Source organism: Acartia tonsa, chromosome 12, assembly GCF_053477335.1.
Source record: "Acartia tonsa isolate MP-2025a chromosome 12, ASM5347733v1, whole genome shotgun sequence".
Lineage (NCBI taxonomy): Eukaryota > Metazoa > Arthropoda > Copepoda > Calanoida > Acartiidae > Acartia > Acartia tonsa.
Genome location: NC_137271.1, coordinates 29,365,755 through 29,381,961, shown reverse-complemented (window position 1 = coordinate 29,381,961; position 16,207 = coordinate 29,365,755). Strand labels below are relative to the sequence as shown.

The 16,207-nt window shown below is 30.3% G+C and overlaps 1 protein-coding gene across 1 annotated transcript in view; it reads left to right on the top strand.

Moving 5' to 3' along the window:
• LOC145333958 (uncharacterized) overlaps positions 1–15,411 on the top strand; it is a 43,259-nt gene extending 27,848 nt beyond the window's left edge. The window contains exons 24-49 of the mRNA XM_080179217.1: positions 50–136; positions 1,832–1,918; positions 2,063–2,149; positions 2,309–2,395; positions 2,540–2,626; positions 3,533–3,619; positions 4,654–4,740; positions 5,200–5,286; positions 5,434–5,520; positions 5,688–5,774; positions 6,042–6,128; positions 6,532–6,618; positions 6,963–7,049; positions 7,304–7,390; positions 7,719–7,805; positions 7,965–8,051; positions 8,222–8,308; positions 9,301–9,387; positions 9,558–9,644; positions 11,038–11,928; positions 12,503–12,832; positions 12,946–13,066; positions 13,731–13,791; positions 13,952–14,025; positions 14,131–14,225; positions 14,401–15,411. Of these exons, the coding sequence (XP_080035343.1) occupies positions 50–136; positions 1,832–1,918; positions 2,063–2,149; positions 2,309–2,395; positions 2,540–2,626; positions 3,533–3,619; positions 4,654–4,740; positions 5,200–5,286; positions 5,434–5,520; positions 5,688–5,774; positions 6,042–6,128; positions 6,532–6,618; positions 6,963–7,049; positions 7,304–7,390; positions 7,719–7,805; positions 7,965–8,051; positions 8,222–8,308; positions 9,301–9,387; positions 9,558–9,644; positions 11,038–11,928; positions 12,503–12,832; positions 12,946–13,066; positions 13,731–13,791; positions 13,952–14,025; positions 14,131–14,225; positions 14,401–14,552 (3,377 nt within the window). The 3' untranslated portion in view covers positions 14,553–15,411. The remainder of the gene's footprint in view (positions 1–49; positions 137–1,831; positions 1,919–2,062; positions 2,150–2,308; positions 2,396–2,539; positions 2,627–3,532; positions 3,620–4,653; positions 4,741–5,199; positions 5,287–5,433; positions 5,521–5,687; positions 5,775–6,041; positions 6,129–6,531; positions 6,619–6,962; positions 7,050–7,303; positions 7,391–7,718; positions 7,806–7,964; positions 8,052–8,221; positions 8,309–9,300; positions 9,388–9,557; positions 9,645–11,037; positions 11,929–12,502; positions 12,833–12,945; positions 13,067–13,730; positions 13,792–13,951; positions 14,026–14,130; positions 14,226–14,400) is intronic.
• Positions 15,412–16,207: the final 796 nt, after the last annotated feature.

The following is a 16,207-nucleotide window of genomic DNA, read 5'->3' as shown; positions in this document are numbered from 1 at the left end:
TAAACAAAGGTTTAAAAACTAAAAAATCATCATTCATTATATTTTTTAGACACAAGTGGTAATCCTATTACTGCCACCGTTCCTACCACTGTAGAAACAATTGTAGTTACAGATGCAAGTGGAAGCACTGTTACAGGTAGGTTTTCATAAATATATAAAGTTTAGGACTGTTCAGCTTATTTGCAAATTCCTAAACCAAACAAAAATTATTATACTAGTTTTAGATGCAAGTGGTAATCCTGTAACTGCAACAGTCCTTACCACTGTTTTTGGCTTATGCTGGAGGAAAACGCATTTTTATTTTGTTGATCCTTGTTCAATAAATGTATCTATTTAGATGCAAGTGGTAATCCTGTAACTGCTACAGTGCCTACCACAGTTGAAATTGTTGTTGTTACAGACGCAAGTGGAAGCACTGTTACTGGTAAGTTTTTAAAATAATCATTCACTCCAATAATCATATAATAAATAAGGCCTTTGAAAAAACCGGTTTTTAAGGCATACTTTGTTGAAATAATTGTTGTTATTCCTTATAAATTTCTGTGTTATTTAGTATTTTAGAATAAGGACTTTTTTAATTTACATATAAGAGCCCAGTTCACAAATGACAAGGGTCGACCTCTGGAAATTTTAGGTTTACCTATAGAAGCTTTAGGTTGACCAATTTTATAAAGGTATTTGTGGGTTGTACTTGTTTAGGTTGAACCACAGAAAAAAATCAGTCAAACTTTAAAAGTTATTTGTGAACTGGGCAAAGGGTTTAAAATTTAAAAATCCTCATTCAACAAATGTATTCATTTAGATGCAAGTGGTAATCCTGTAACTGCCACAGTTCCTACTACTGTTGAAACTGTTGTTGTTACAGATGCAAGTGGAAGCACTGTTACTGGTATGCTATATACATATCTAAATCTAAAAGCTTAACATATATCTGTCATTTCCAATGAATTTATTTTTCTACCAAGTGCAGTTTGGGCTTGTTGGTTTACCTAAACCAAATAATGTTTTAAATTCTAAAAATACAATATAAATAAATATATTTCTTGTATTCATTCAAATCCGGTGGATAGGAACCGGTTCTCATCCATACGAAAAAACTATGTCTAGCATTGTGCTATATCCAGCTTTCTACAAATATAAAAATGTACAATCATAAGTTTAAAACCAGTTTTTTAGCCAGTGCCTTCGGCACCTTGGGTATAAAATAAATGGTTTAAATCTTATAATTGTACATTCTATATCCGCAGAAAGCTAATTATAATACGATGCGAGAAATAACTATTACTTTAGATGCAAGTGGTAATCCTGTAACTGCAACAGTGCCTACAACAGTTGAAACTGTTGTTGTTACAGATGCAAGTGGAAGCACTGTTACTGGTAAGTTTTTAAAATCATCATTTACTCTAATCATCATAAATTAAATAGGGCCTTTGAAAAAACCAGTTTTTAAGGCATAATTTGTTGAAATAATTGTTGTTATTCCTTATAAATTTCTTTGTTATTTAGTATTTTATAATAAGGGCTTTTTTAATTTACATATAATGGTTTAAAATTTAAAAATCATTCAAGAAATGTATTTATTTAGATGCAAGTGGTAATCTTGTAACTGCTACAGTCCCTACCACTGTTGAAACTGTTGTTGTTACAGATGCAAGTGGAAGCACTGTTACTGGTATGCTATACACATATTTAAATCTAAAAGCTTAACATATATCTGTCATTTCCAATAAATTTATTTTACTACCAAGTGCAATTTGGGCATGTTGGTTTTCTAAACCAAATAATGTTTTAAATTCTAAAAATACAATAGAAATAAAAATAATTACTTTAGATGCAAGTGGTAATCCTGTAACTGCAACAGTGCCTACCACAGTTGAAACTGTTGTTGTTACAGATGCAAGTGGAAGCACAGTTACTGGTAAGTTTTGAGACTTTATAACTAAATAATCCATTTATCAGTTAATTATCATTGATTTATTTGTCATTTGTCTATAACCAAATATAGTTTTTATAAAATCAAAGTTTTAAGAACTGAAAAGTCACCATTCAGTATATTTTTTAGATGCAAGTGGCAATCCTGTAACTGCCACAGTCCCTACCACTGTAGAAACTGTTGTTGTTACAGATGCAAGTGGAAGCACAGTTACAGGTATGCTATACACATATTTAAATCTCAAAGCTTAACATATATCTGTCATTTCCAATGAATTTATTTTTCTACCAAGTGCAGTTTGGGCATGTTGGTTTTCTAAACCAAATAATGGTTTAAATTCTAAAAATACAATAGAAATAAAAATAATTACTTTAGATGCAAGTGGTAATCCTGTAACTGCAACAGTGCCTACCACAGTTGAAACTGTTGTTGTTACAGATGCAAGTGGAAGCACAGTTACTGGTAAGTTTTGAAACTTTTTATCTGAATAATCCATTTATCAGTTAATTATCATTGATTTATTTGTCATTTGTCTATAACTAAATATAGTTTTTATAAAATCAAAGTTTTAAGAACTGAAAAGTCACCATTCAGTATATTTTTTAGATGCAAGTGGCAATCCTGTAACTGCCATAGTCCCTACCACTGTAGAAACTGTTGTTGTTACAGATGCAAGTGGAAGCACAGTTACAGGTAATTTATAACCATGATCATATTTTACAATTACATTTAATATTACAAATACTTTTGGGATATAATTGTTTTCCAAAAAATTGTGGTTTTAAATCTAAAAATTATTATTAGATTTTTTTGATTCTTAGATGCAAGTGGTAATCATTTAACTGCCACAGTTCCTACCACAGTTGAAACTGTTGTTGTTACAGAAGCTTGCCACGAGTAGACCCAATACCCAAAATTTGAAGCTTACAGCTTCAATAACAAATAAGTTACAGACATTTCATTGCTCATGATAGAAATTTCAATATCAAATTAGGTTGTCTGGAAGCAAAATTAAAAGCTTATTTTTGTCTCAAACTTAGACTGCCAGTAACTGATAACACATTTACAATAAAAAAACACCCCTTTTTGTAGTCAAAATCTCTTTTAAAAATTTGGTTTAAATTGCATTTGTAAGCGTAAATCATAGCATGAAAAAAATAAAACTAATGTAAGTAATAAAGATGCTCTGCTGTGATTGGTTGTTCAGCGAACTTAGACTTCTGATTGGCTAGAAATCCTAAAGGCTGGCATTCTCATACTACAGTACTCTCATTACAATGCAAATTAAGCTGAATTTTTGTGAATGATTTTGACTATAAAGAAGGGTGTTTTTATTGTAAAAATGGCATTCTAAGTTTCTGCCAAAAATAAGCTTATAATTTTTGTATTTAAATAATAAAAATTCTATTACTAGCAATGAAAAACTTTCAAAATTTTCATTGTACTAAAATAATCATTTTTAAATAACTTTTTGTTATTGAAGCTGGAGGCTTCAACTTTTCGGTATTGGGTCTTCTTGTGACAGTCTTTCACTAATTAAAGCGTTATATTTCTTGCAGGGTTCCTTTAAGGGTTACTTATTTGAAAATCCTTTTTTAGATGCAAGTGGTAATCCTGTAACTGCAACAGTCCCTACAACTGTTGAAACTGTTGTTGTTACAGATGCAAGTGGAAGCACAGTTACTGGTAATTTATAGACACATTTATATCTTACATTTTAGATGCATAGCATCTCTATAAGCATTTCATTTTCTTACTGACTGACTGGTTGGCTTATTCCAACAAAAATGGTGTATAATTTATTAGATTATATAATACTAGCGGCTTCGCCCTATAAAGTTATGGGAAGTCAACCCTCCTTAATAGAAATATTCAAAAAAATTGTTCTTTGTTTAATTACTCTGTGGTAAAGTTAAACCCAGGTTGTGCGCTTTATGCACAAAAATTTCAATTTGTACAAAAAAATTTCAATTCGTAAAAATTAAACCTATGTTGTTCGTATACACAAAAATTAAAATTTTAAAAAAAAAATTTGGGGGGGGGAGGATTCATGGGGGCTTCGCCCCATGTTGCAGTGGGGTTCCCCCACCCCAATTGCTGGTTTTTGTTTACAAAAATTTTTAAAAATTAAAAATTTTTAAAAATTAAAAATTTTGGAAGTGGGGATTTTTTTATTTTTGGGGGGGTTGGGGTGTCCCACCCCCCAAGAAAATAGCTTAAAATTACCAGAGGACCAGTAGGTATATTCCCAGAAGGGTAGAGCCCAATTTGATCAGCAGTTACTGAGATTTTACAAAAAATGTAAAAAAAAAAATTTGGGGGTGTTTTTTTTTATTTTTGGGGGGTTGGGGGTGTCCCATCCCCCAAAAAAATAGCCTTAAACCACCACAGGATCAGAAGGTATATTCCCTGAAGAGTAGAATCCGATCGGTTTAGTGGTTATTGAGATCTTAAGCTTCAGATGGACAGACGGACAGACAGACAGACGGAAAGACGGACAGACATCAAGCTACTTTGTATTATAGATAATACTAGAGTGCCCTTAGATTCAAAGCAGTATATAAGCATATATGTTATTTTCTTTAATTTAAAAATTTTTTATATTATATATTTTCCTTTTGATGGTAACAAAATAAAGATTGTAGACTTAAACTCTTATTAAAATTTGAACTACTTTTGGTTAAATCAGAATAAAATAAATAAAGGTATATTTAATTTAGATGCCAGTGGTAATCCTGTAACTGCCACAGTTCCTACAACTGTTGAAACTGTTGTTGTTACAGATGCAAGTGGAAGTACTGTTACTGGTAATTTTGAAAGATTTGTCTACCACAATTTTATTTTATAAATTAACCATAATTCTTTATAGATTTCTTTGTTATTTATCATTTCAAATTATGGGCATTTAAATTTTTAATTTACATAAAAGGGTTTAAAATTTAAAAATCCTCATTCAACTAATGTATTTATTAAGATGCAAGTGGTAATCCTGTAACTGCAACAGTGCCTACCACAGTTGAAATTGTTATTGTTACAGATGCAAGTGGAAGCACTGTTACTGGTAGGTTTTTAATTTTTACCATACTGTTACTGTTACTGGTAATTTTGAAAGATTTGTCTACCACAATTTTATTTTATAAATTAACTATAATTCTTTATAAATTTCTTTGTTATTTATCATTTCAAATTAAGGGCATTTAAATTTTTAATTTACATAAAAGGGTTTAAAATTTAAAAATTCTCATTCAACTAATGTATTTATTAAGATGCAAGTGGTAATCCTGTAACTGCAACAGTGCCTACCACAGTTGAAATTGTTGTTGTTACAGATGCCAGTGGAAGCACAGTTACTGGTAATTTATAGACACAATTATATCTTACATTTTAGATGCATAGTATCTCTATAAGTATTTCATCTTCTCACTGACTGACTGGTTGGCTTATTCCAACAAAAATGGTGTATAATTTATTATTATTATTATTTGAAAATCCTTTTTTAGATGCAAGTGGTAATCCTGTAACTGCAACAGTCCCTACAACTGTTGAAACTGTTGTTGTTACAGATGCAAGTGGAAGCACAGTTACTGGTAAGTTTGAAAGATTTGTCTACCACAATTTTATTTTATAAATTAACTATTATTCTTTATAAATTTCGTTGTTATTTATCATTTCAAATTAAGGGCATTTAAATTTTTAATTTACATAAAAGGGTTTAAAATTTAAAAATCCTCATTCAACTAATGTATTTATTAAGATGCAAGTGGTAATCCTGTAACTGCAACAGTGCCTACCACAGTTGAAACTGTTGTTGTTACAGATGCAAGTGGAAGCACTGTTACTGGTAGGTTTTTAATTTTTACCATAACTGGGAAATTGTTATGAAATTTATATTGTTTAACTCTATTTCATTTTTTGTCAACTTTAAATAAAGCATTAATGTTAAATCCTCAAAAAAAAATATTTGAAGTGTCTGAAGAAATAAATTGATGATTTTTAATATAGGTATAAGCTACCTACAAAAGCAAGGTCATATTTTACTTTTTTGCTAATGCTGCAGGAAGAAAATTTTCTATTTTGTTAATCTTCATTAACAAATGTATTCATTTAGATGCAAGTGGTAATCCTGTAACTGCTACGGTTCCTACCACTGTTGAAACTGTTGTTGTTACAGATGCAAGTGGAAGCACTGTTACTGGTAGGTTTTTAATTTTTACCATTACTGGGAAATTGTTATGAAATATATATTGTTTACTATATTTCATTTTTTGTCAACTTTAAATAAAGCATTAGTGTTGAATCCTCAAAAAAAATATTTGGAGTGTCTGGAGAAATAAATTGATGAATTTTAATATAGGTATAAGCTAGCTACAAAATCAAGGTCATATTTTTCTTTTTTGCTAATGCTGCAGGAGAGAAAATTTCTATTTTGTTAATCTAAATAATAAGTTAGAAAACAATATTTACTACAAAGGGACAAAAGGTACCATCTATGTAATAGTGTGGTAGTATAAAAAGTCAAGAAAATAGTGATAAATCAGCCACTCCCTACCAAAACGGGACAAAAGACATGGGTACAATTAACAAATGTATTCATTTAGATGCAAGTGGTAATCCTGTTACTGCTACGGTTCCTACAACTGTTGAAACTATTGTTGTAACAGATTCAAGTGGAAGCACTGTTACTGGTAATATTATTTCTTCTCAAATACATAATATTTTATTCATAAATAATTAATAATTGAACAATGACATTTTTTACTATAGGGTCTTTCAAGAGAAATGGATTTTTTTGAAACTTTGATTTTCTAAGAGAATAGGGACAAAAAAGCATAAATTTGATCTCTTGCTGTAGATACAATACATGTCATATAATTTACATATTCAATAATGCATGACTGTTGTCAGGCTTCTTTATATATATTTTTTATTAGCCAATTCTCATAAATTTATCTATTGTTTCTTTACTAATTATATTAAGGGCATATATGATCATTATTAAATCTGAAATCAATAAACATATTTCCTATAGATGCAAGTGGTAATCCTGTTACTGCCACAGTTCCTACCACAGTTGAAACTGTTGTTGTTACAGATGCAAGTGGAAGCACTGTTACTGGTAGGTTTCTTTACTAATAAATATAACACTATATTCATTAATAACCATCCACTTCACAGTCATTGCTGGAAAATTGTTATGAAATTCATATTTTTTTGTTAACTTTAAATAAAGTGTTAAATCCTCAAAAAAGAATCTGGAATGTCTGAATATGTATGTATGTATGTACATTGTTAATATTTTTTTTTGGCTTATTCTAGAGATAAGAACATTTTTATTTTATTTATCCTTGTTCAATAAATGTATTTATTTAGATTCAAGTGGTAATCCTGTAACTGCTACAGTCCCTACCACAGTTGAAACTGTTGTTGTTACAGATGCAAGTGGAAGCACTGTAACTGGTAATTTTTAAAAATAATCATTTACTCCAATAGACATATAAAACATAAGGGCTTTGTAAAAACCGGTATTTCAGGCATAACTTGTTAAAATAACAATTTTTTAATATTTGATACTTAAATGTTCCATAACAGGTTTTCCAAATATATAAAGCATTTTACATAAATGTAAATCATTTCTCTTGAATGACTCTGTACAATTATATTTTGTAATTAGCTGTTATTCCTTAGAAATTTCTTTGTTATTTAGTATTTTGAATAAGGGCTTTTTTAATTTACATATAAGGGTTTTTAATTTGAAAATCCTCATTTAACAAATGTATTTATTTAGATGCAAGTGGTAATCCTGTAACTGCTACAGTCCCTACCACTGTTGAAACTGTTGTTGTTACAGATGCAAGTGGAAGCACTGTTACTGGTATGCTATACATATGTTTAAATCTAAAAACTTAAGACATTTCTGTCATTTCCAATGAATTTTTTTTTCTACAAAGTACACTTTAGGCATGTTGGTTTTCTAAACCAAATACTGTTTTAAAATCTGAAAATTCAATAAAAATAAATATATTTACTTCAGATGCAAGTGGTAATCCTGTAACTGCCACAGTCCCTACTACAGTTGAAACTGTTGTTGTTACTGATGCAAGTGGAAGCACAGTTACTGGTAATTTTTGAAATATTAATTTACTACAATTCTATTTTATAATTTAGCTGTTTTTCCTCATACATTTCTTTGCTATTTATTACTTTATAATAAGGGCTTTAAGATTTTTAATTTAAAAACAAGGATTTAACATTTAATTCATTCAATATAAATAAATGTATTTACTTTAGATGCAAGTGGTAATCCTGTAACTGCCACAGTTCCTACTACTGTTGAAACTGTTGTTGTTACAGATGCAAGTGGAAGCACTGTTACTGGTATGCTATAGATACAGGGTGGGGCAAATAAGACCGGACAAATTCTAACTTCTAAAGAAATGAACATAAAATCGTCAATTTTAAAGATTTTATTGAATTTTAAAAACTGGGAAGCAAAATAGGTATGTCTATTAGATTATTCAATAAAATCGCCGCCAGCCTTAATCACCGCCTCTACCCGCCTCCTCAACTGCCGGCAGGTCTAGGTCAAAATGTACCTGACCAAGCTGACGTAGTTTCCTTGATAGTGGCAATGAGGGAGGTCTTTGTGGTATGGGCACGTCTTTAGGTGCAAGCTTCAAAGTAGCCCCAGGCCCAAAAGTCCATTGAATTAAGATCGGGCTGCTGGGAGGCCACATTTTCTTAGGAACATGAGTAACCGCAGGATCCAAATTCGCCCATCTTTCAAGCTACTCTTATACACGGAGGCTCTTATTTGGACCACAGTTGAGCTAGAACGACGTTTTTCACCTTTTTGGAAATGGCATGAAGTTACAGCTAGGGTTGTCAGCGCAACCCATAGTCTAAAATGAGTTTTTTAAGTTCAATATGGGTCCCTGGAGTCAAGAACCGAGAAATTTTCATGGGTTTTGACTTTTTTTACATCTAAAAATCTGCCCCGTTTCACTTTGCTGGAGTACTACGGCCAAGCCATTTCAGATAGAGAGCTCTAGTCTTTTCTAGTGTCTTACTTATGTATCTAACATAATCCCCAGCAAGTTTCATAACTCTACCTTACCTACAGATAGGCTGAGGCCAGATTTAGTGGGCCCTAGTCGAGAATCCAGATTAAACCACCGGCGCATTTGGAATCTGCCTTGTTGAACATATGCGCGGCCATCTCGTTGTACACGTCCATCTTCGTCCAAAGATTTTTCTGTCATTTCCAATGAATTTTTTTTTACAAAGTATACTTAAGGCATGTTGGTTTTCTAAACCAAATACTGTTTTAAAATCTGAAAATTCAATAAAAATAAATATATTTACTTCAGATGCAAGTGGTAATCCTGTAACTGCCACAGTCCCTACTACAGTTGAAACTGTTGTTGTTACTGATGCAAGTGGAAGCACAGTTACTGGTAATTTTTGAAATATTAATTTACTACAATTCTATTTTATAATTTAGCTGTTTTTCCTCATACATTTCTTTGCTATTTATTACTTTAGAATAAGGGCTTTAAGATTTTTAATTTACAAACAAGGATTTAACATTTAATTCATTCAATATAAATAAATGTATTTACTTTAGATGCAAGTGGTAATCCTGTAACTGCTACAGTCCCTACCACTGTTGAAACTGTTGTTGTTACTGATGCAAGTGGAAGCACTGTAACAGGTATGCATAGTTATTATTAGGGTCACAGTTATTTGAGGTATGAGGGTTTCCTGTGTGTTTCCACCAGCCCAATATGCAAGAGATGGGCCAACTAATGTTACTTGGATACTAATAAAAAAACCTGTTTCTAGCTTTATTATTGTATTTGGTATTAAAGTGTTTCAGTAACTAATCCCAAACATAACAGTGATTTAGAAAGGGTTAATATAAGCAGCATTGAAAAGCATTTTTATTGTTTTGCCTCCTAATTTGATTTTTATGAAAAAAAATTAATTTCTTACTATTTCTCTTTAATATTTATTCTAATTAAAATAACAGGAAAAATTTAAGATTATTACTTTTAAACAAAAAATCAAGAAACTTCGGTTTTAGATACCATTGGGTATAATATAGGCTATATTGAAATAATGTGATAACATTAAAATCTTGCGAAAGAGACAGTTTTTTTGTGTTTATAATTTCCACTAAATTTTTTTTGTTAAAATGTACCAGCGAATCAGAATCCCCAAAAATTGACAAATAGGGAAGCTGTATTCATAAGTTTACCAATCGAAACACTGGGAAATAAGTAGAGTGTTCATACACATGTTATTTTTCTTCTCCAAAGTGAGAAAATTATGTTTTAAAAAACGTCTATTATTACCATAAGTCTATAACCAAAGTAAAAATATTAAAAATCTATCTCCCATATATCTAATGAAGAAAGCTGAATAGAAATTGCCCTAATAAATGGCTGTTATATTACTGTACAGTTTCTAAAACCTTGATTTTTAATTTTCATCCTAAATCAAGAAAATTATTTGTTAAACAATGCTTCCTTTAGCAACCATATTTTTATAGGAATATTGGTACTAAAGAGAAAATCTATTAATTTTTCTATAAAAAAACATATAGGATAATAACAATGTAAGTGGTCATTGTTATTGTATTAAGCTAAAGCTTCTACGTGGATGCTAAAAGAATGATATTAGCTTCTTATACTCTTTAAATAAAAAATATTGCTTATTTTATCAATTTCTAAGTAACTATACATTTGTTTAAAGCAAGGATTATGTTAAAAGTCAGCTTAACTATTGGGAAAAATAGAGAACTATGTCAAAAAGTTTAGTTTTAGCTATAGAAGGAAAAAGAGACAATTAACTGCACATTTATATAGTCCTGAAATTTTTTCCCCAATCTTGGATATAATAAAAATCGGCGGAAAAAGCCGTTTTTTAAGGAAACGAGAGACAGTTTTGCCCTATCTTTGAGATTATATGAATGAGATGATGTTAAGGTTTAACAATCTGATGAGAAATTTTATCATTTACAGTCCCTTTAAAAGTTTACAAATTTGTTTGGCAATTTTGTTTATAAAATTGTTCAATAGAGTTTAAAATATTTTTTTTCACAGATTCAAGTGGAAATCCAGTAACAGAAACTTTAACAAGTACAACTTTTATTGTTACACCAACTACAACTACTGGTGTTCCAACTACAACTACTACTACCTCTACTACAACTACTTCTACAACAACTTCTACTACAACTACTACTTCTACAACAACTTCTACTACAACCACTACAACAACCACCACGACAACGACTACAACATCAACTACCACCACTACAACTACTACCACCACAACAACAACTACTACCACCACAACAACAACTACTACCACAACAACTACTACTACCACAACAACTACTACTACTACAACTACATCAACTACAACAACAACTACATCAACCACGACTACATCTACAACAACTACATCAACCACGACTACATCTACAACAACTACATCAACCACGACTACATCTACAACAACAACTACTACTACTACAACCACAACTACAACTACTACAACAACAACTACACTTCCAGTTCTAAATACTGTTGTGGCAGAATGTCCATATAATGGTTGGGTTGATGAAGTTGAATTATGTGTTCTTTGGAATCAAGTACAAGGACTTCAAGCAACAACGCAGGAACTTATCATCTTGGTCCAACAATTGTTGGCAGCAGGAGGAAGACGCAAGAGAGAAGATCTCACAACACCAGCAAATTATGTTAATATGTCAACAGATGAACAAGAAACAATATTGGTCTTGATAGAAGTGTATACCTGTTTATATGAATGTTGTCAAACACGAGATTGTAATGAAACCTACATTCAGGAAATGTCTAGCAAAGTTTACCAACAAAATCAAAAATTGAAGATTGCATATACTAACATGACTTCAGCATATATAGATGGCCAGCAATACTTCTTTGATAAGATTGAAGAACTTGATTCAGGTAAAAACATTTTCTTTGCTATAAAATATGATCTTATTATTACAATTAAAATTAAAATTAAAGGTAATTTTTTTTTATGTGATTATACTTCAATTAAAGATAAACCACAAACACAGAAATGGTATAAATGGTAAATTAGTTCAAATTCATATTAGTTCAAATTAGAATATAAGGTATAACCAAGTTAGCATTTCTAATAAAAAATACAATCATAAGAAGCAAGTGGTAACCAAGTATCTGGGGTATTTACAAGTTCTGTTTCAACTTCATCTGTTACAGATGACTGTGGTAATTTTGTAATAGGTAAGGGACTTTCAGGAATGCATAGACTGTTAGGGTGGTTGAGGTTGCTTATGTTGCTTTGTAGTAATATTGAGTGGTATAAAACACTTCACCATTTCAGGTATATTGTTTCAAGCAAAACACACTTATCTGCTATTTAGAAGTTTCTAGCTATAATTTTGGTTCTATATTGAATATCCACTTAAATATTCAACTACTATTTTGGATATTCAAATGCTATAAAATTTTCTCATTTCATAATAAACATGATGTTGTATGAGCTCTTCTTTAGGTTGTACAAATGTAACTGGAATTCCAGGCATTCCTGAAACCACAACTACAACATTATCAACATCAACTACTACAACAACAGTTACTACTACTGCCCCTCCAACCACAGCAGGTGCTACAACTAATGGTTGTTGCCCTGAGTATGCAAATACTGATCCAATAATATGCCCAATATTGTGCCAGCTCATATATGGTAGAAGATTATTGGTAAGAGCAGCAGATGAAGATCCTATCATTGACACAGTTAAATCTGAACCAGATGATGAAATTGTAGAAATGATGACTAATGTTTACATTTTCCTTGAGACACGTCTTAAATGTTTTCCAGAAGGTAATATTGAAATTAATACAAAATTTTTAAAAGTAAAATAAACATATTTTTAGAAAAGATAGACTGTCATAAAAATAAATATACATATATCTAAATCTTACTGAAATATTTAGTTGTACGTGTGGAACTGCCTAAAGAACGAGCAAGAATAGAAGAAATATATACAGAAGTGGCTAAAATAAAACCATATGTACACACAAAATCCAATAACAACAAGTTCAATCTAATACAAGAGTAAGATATTTTGATAAACTAAAGTGTTAAGTTCTAAATATGTCCAGTTAGTTAGAGTATTAATGAGATTTCCAAAAAGTTAAATACAAAACAATCATATACTTTAAAAGTAATTTTTAAAAGCGAAGCTTTTCTATAATTAGGGTTGGTCCGTCTGTATGTCCATAACGGATAGCTTTTTTTGTTAATTTAGGCATGTTAGAATTGTCCTATCGATTTCAAATTTTGCATGGTGATTCCTTTAATAGTTAGGAACGATTTAAAAAGCATAGCAAGTCTATAATCATCACCAAAATGTCCGTACGTCCATTTTAAACATGTTGTTTTTTTTTACTTTTTTGACAACAAATTTTTATGTGATCTAATCATCCGATTGACCTGATTTTTGGTATATTGATTTCTGGGACAACAAAGTATAATGTAATAAGCGAAGCAACTCTATAATCAAGTCCTAAAATGTAAGTATGACCATAAACATTATCCTGAATTAAGCTGTTTTTCAACACATTTACTTACAATTTTGCTTTGACTCTTATACATTTATATTATGATTATTTAGTTAAAAAATTAAAAATACCATTATTATAAAACCAAAATGATTATTATGAGAATGAATAATTTGCTACAGGAAATAACATGAAAGTTAAAAATCTATAATTTGTAGGAAGTTGCTAGGTTTGTTGGAAGAAGCCAAGCAAGACATTAACAAAGTTGAAGATTTTAAGGTCAGAATGTGTTTTTTTTTGGCTTTGAAAGATACATGTTTACCCACTTACCATTGCCAGAAATTGATGTTAAGTTGGTTAAATTTAACAATTATTTTCTTCTATCAAAAAACCTATCTGTCAAATAAAATACTTGTAAAAATATATTATTCTTATTAAGGGAGATGAAGACAGCAGTGACATAATACTGGGATGCATTTGTGTTATTGTATCACCAATTGATAAACAATTTAGGTATACCTACAAAGTATATGAAATTAGTTATTTTTTGTTTTATTAAGAAACATAAAAATATTACAGTACAGAATATCTTAACTTTTGTATTATTTTATTTTATAGCCCAGTTAAAGAAGAACATTGTAACTCTGTTAAAGAGAAAAAAGTTGAAAAGAATATTAAATTTGTTGCTACATCATACACTAATGAACAATCAGGTATTTTTCTTGATATTTATTTATCACTTAGGTCAAAAACTTTCAAGATATGATTTTAACTAGGAAAAGATCAGACAACATATGTTTGTCAATGATTTATCAGCTGTAAAGCTGAAACTATAAGGTTACTGATTAAAAGCCACAAATACAGAGTCAAATATTTTATTTAATCCAGGTATTGATGTTGATGAGAATAAACTGAAGGAAGTCTACTTGGAACTAGAACAAGCAAGTGACTGTGGTAAGATAAAGAAGAAACATCATGACACCTTCCATAATATGCTTCTACAGCATCATTATAAACAACATCATATGACTAAGAAATAACTATTACATATTTAAAATCAAATAATATTCTAATATGAAGAATACAATATATTATATTAGAAAATGTTGAAAGACCTAAAAGATTTGAAATATTAATTATGGTTTAAGCTTGATGTTTTGTTACAAGGGCAGGGCAAAATATACCTATAATAAGACATTGAGTGAAAATCAAAATTAATAGACTTAAATCTCTCCTGAAATGACAAAGAGAATGCCTAATAGTAAAATCAGATTTGAATTGCATTTAATTCCCGATTCTTTTTTGTTCCAAAGGTGACAGAGATTTATTTTTCATGAGATTTTAGAACAGTTTTTTAGCAGCTGAAATTTGCCATGGAATTTAATCTCAGCAATAATCTGATTTTATGTGTAATGTATAACAACAAAATCATCAATCTACATTTCTTATTCAACAATGATTCACATAAATTGGGCAGTTGAGAAAATGATTATATATTAAAATGCAAATATGAAGCAGAATAATTAAAATCATATTTCTCTTTCCAATGGCCCAAATGGCAATTGAAATCAAGAGTTTCATCTTGATATTTTTATAGTATTTATGTTAATCATTGTTTTCTCTAGTCTGTAAGTTCAATAGTGTTATATGATACAAAATATTTGTATTGTTGCACTAAATTAGTTAGTAAGGGACCCTAGTTTGTAAGGATAGAACAATTATGTGATATTATATAAGTATTTTAAACATGTATGTAACAAGTAGAGCATTTTATAGTAGACAAGGCTGATTTAATGATATTGTAATGTTGTGTTTTCTTTTATATTGTAATAGTTGATTAGTATTAGAGACATGATAATATTTTAAACTTGTTTGTTTTAATAAAGTATAGTAAGCAAATTATTTTTTTTACTTTTTCCAATTTGTACAATCTTGTGCTGCATACTAATTTTTTTTCAAAATGGTCTTTAGGGGGGCATAGCAACTCAAACATGAATTATACCAAAATCTTTAGTGCCAAAAGGATCATGTAAAGAAAACAAAGTTGTTTAAAAAGGATAGAAATTGCCTTCCAAGGAAGGACAGATATCACATAAGTGATAAAATAGACAAAAATAACTTTCATTTTCCTCTTAAAAGTTAGAAAGATGACAGAAATCACCATCCCATTTCTCACAAAATCTTCTTAATTCTTACAAAATTGCTAACATAATATTGGACTACACAACTGGTCTATACGTTTATTCCAAGATTAAGTGCGCTCTTTTTAAAAGCGAAGCTTTTCTATAATTAGGGTCGGTCCGTACGTCCGTCCGTCCGTACGTCTGTCTGTCCGTACGTCCGTCCGAGATAGATAGTTTTTATTCGTTAATTTAGGCCTGTTAGAATATCCTATCGATTTCAAACTTTGCATGGTGATTCCTGTAGTAGTTAGGTACGATTTAGAAAGCATAGCAACTCTATAATCATTACCAGAATGTCCGTACGTCCATTTTAAACATGTTGATTTTTCTACTTTTTTAACAACAAATTTTTATGTGATCTAATTATCCGTTTGATCTGATTTTTGGTATATTGATTCCTTGGACAACAAAGAACAATATTATAAGCAAAGCAACTCTATTATCAAGTCCTAAAAATGTAAGTATGTCCATAAACATTAACCTGTATCAAGCAGTTTTTCAACAAATTTACT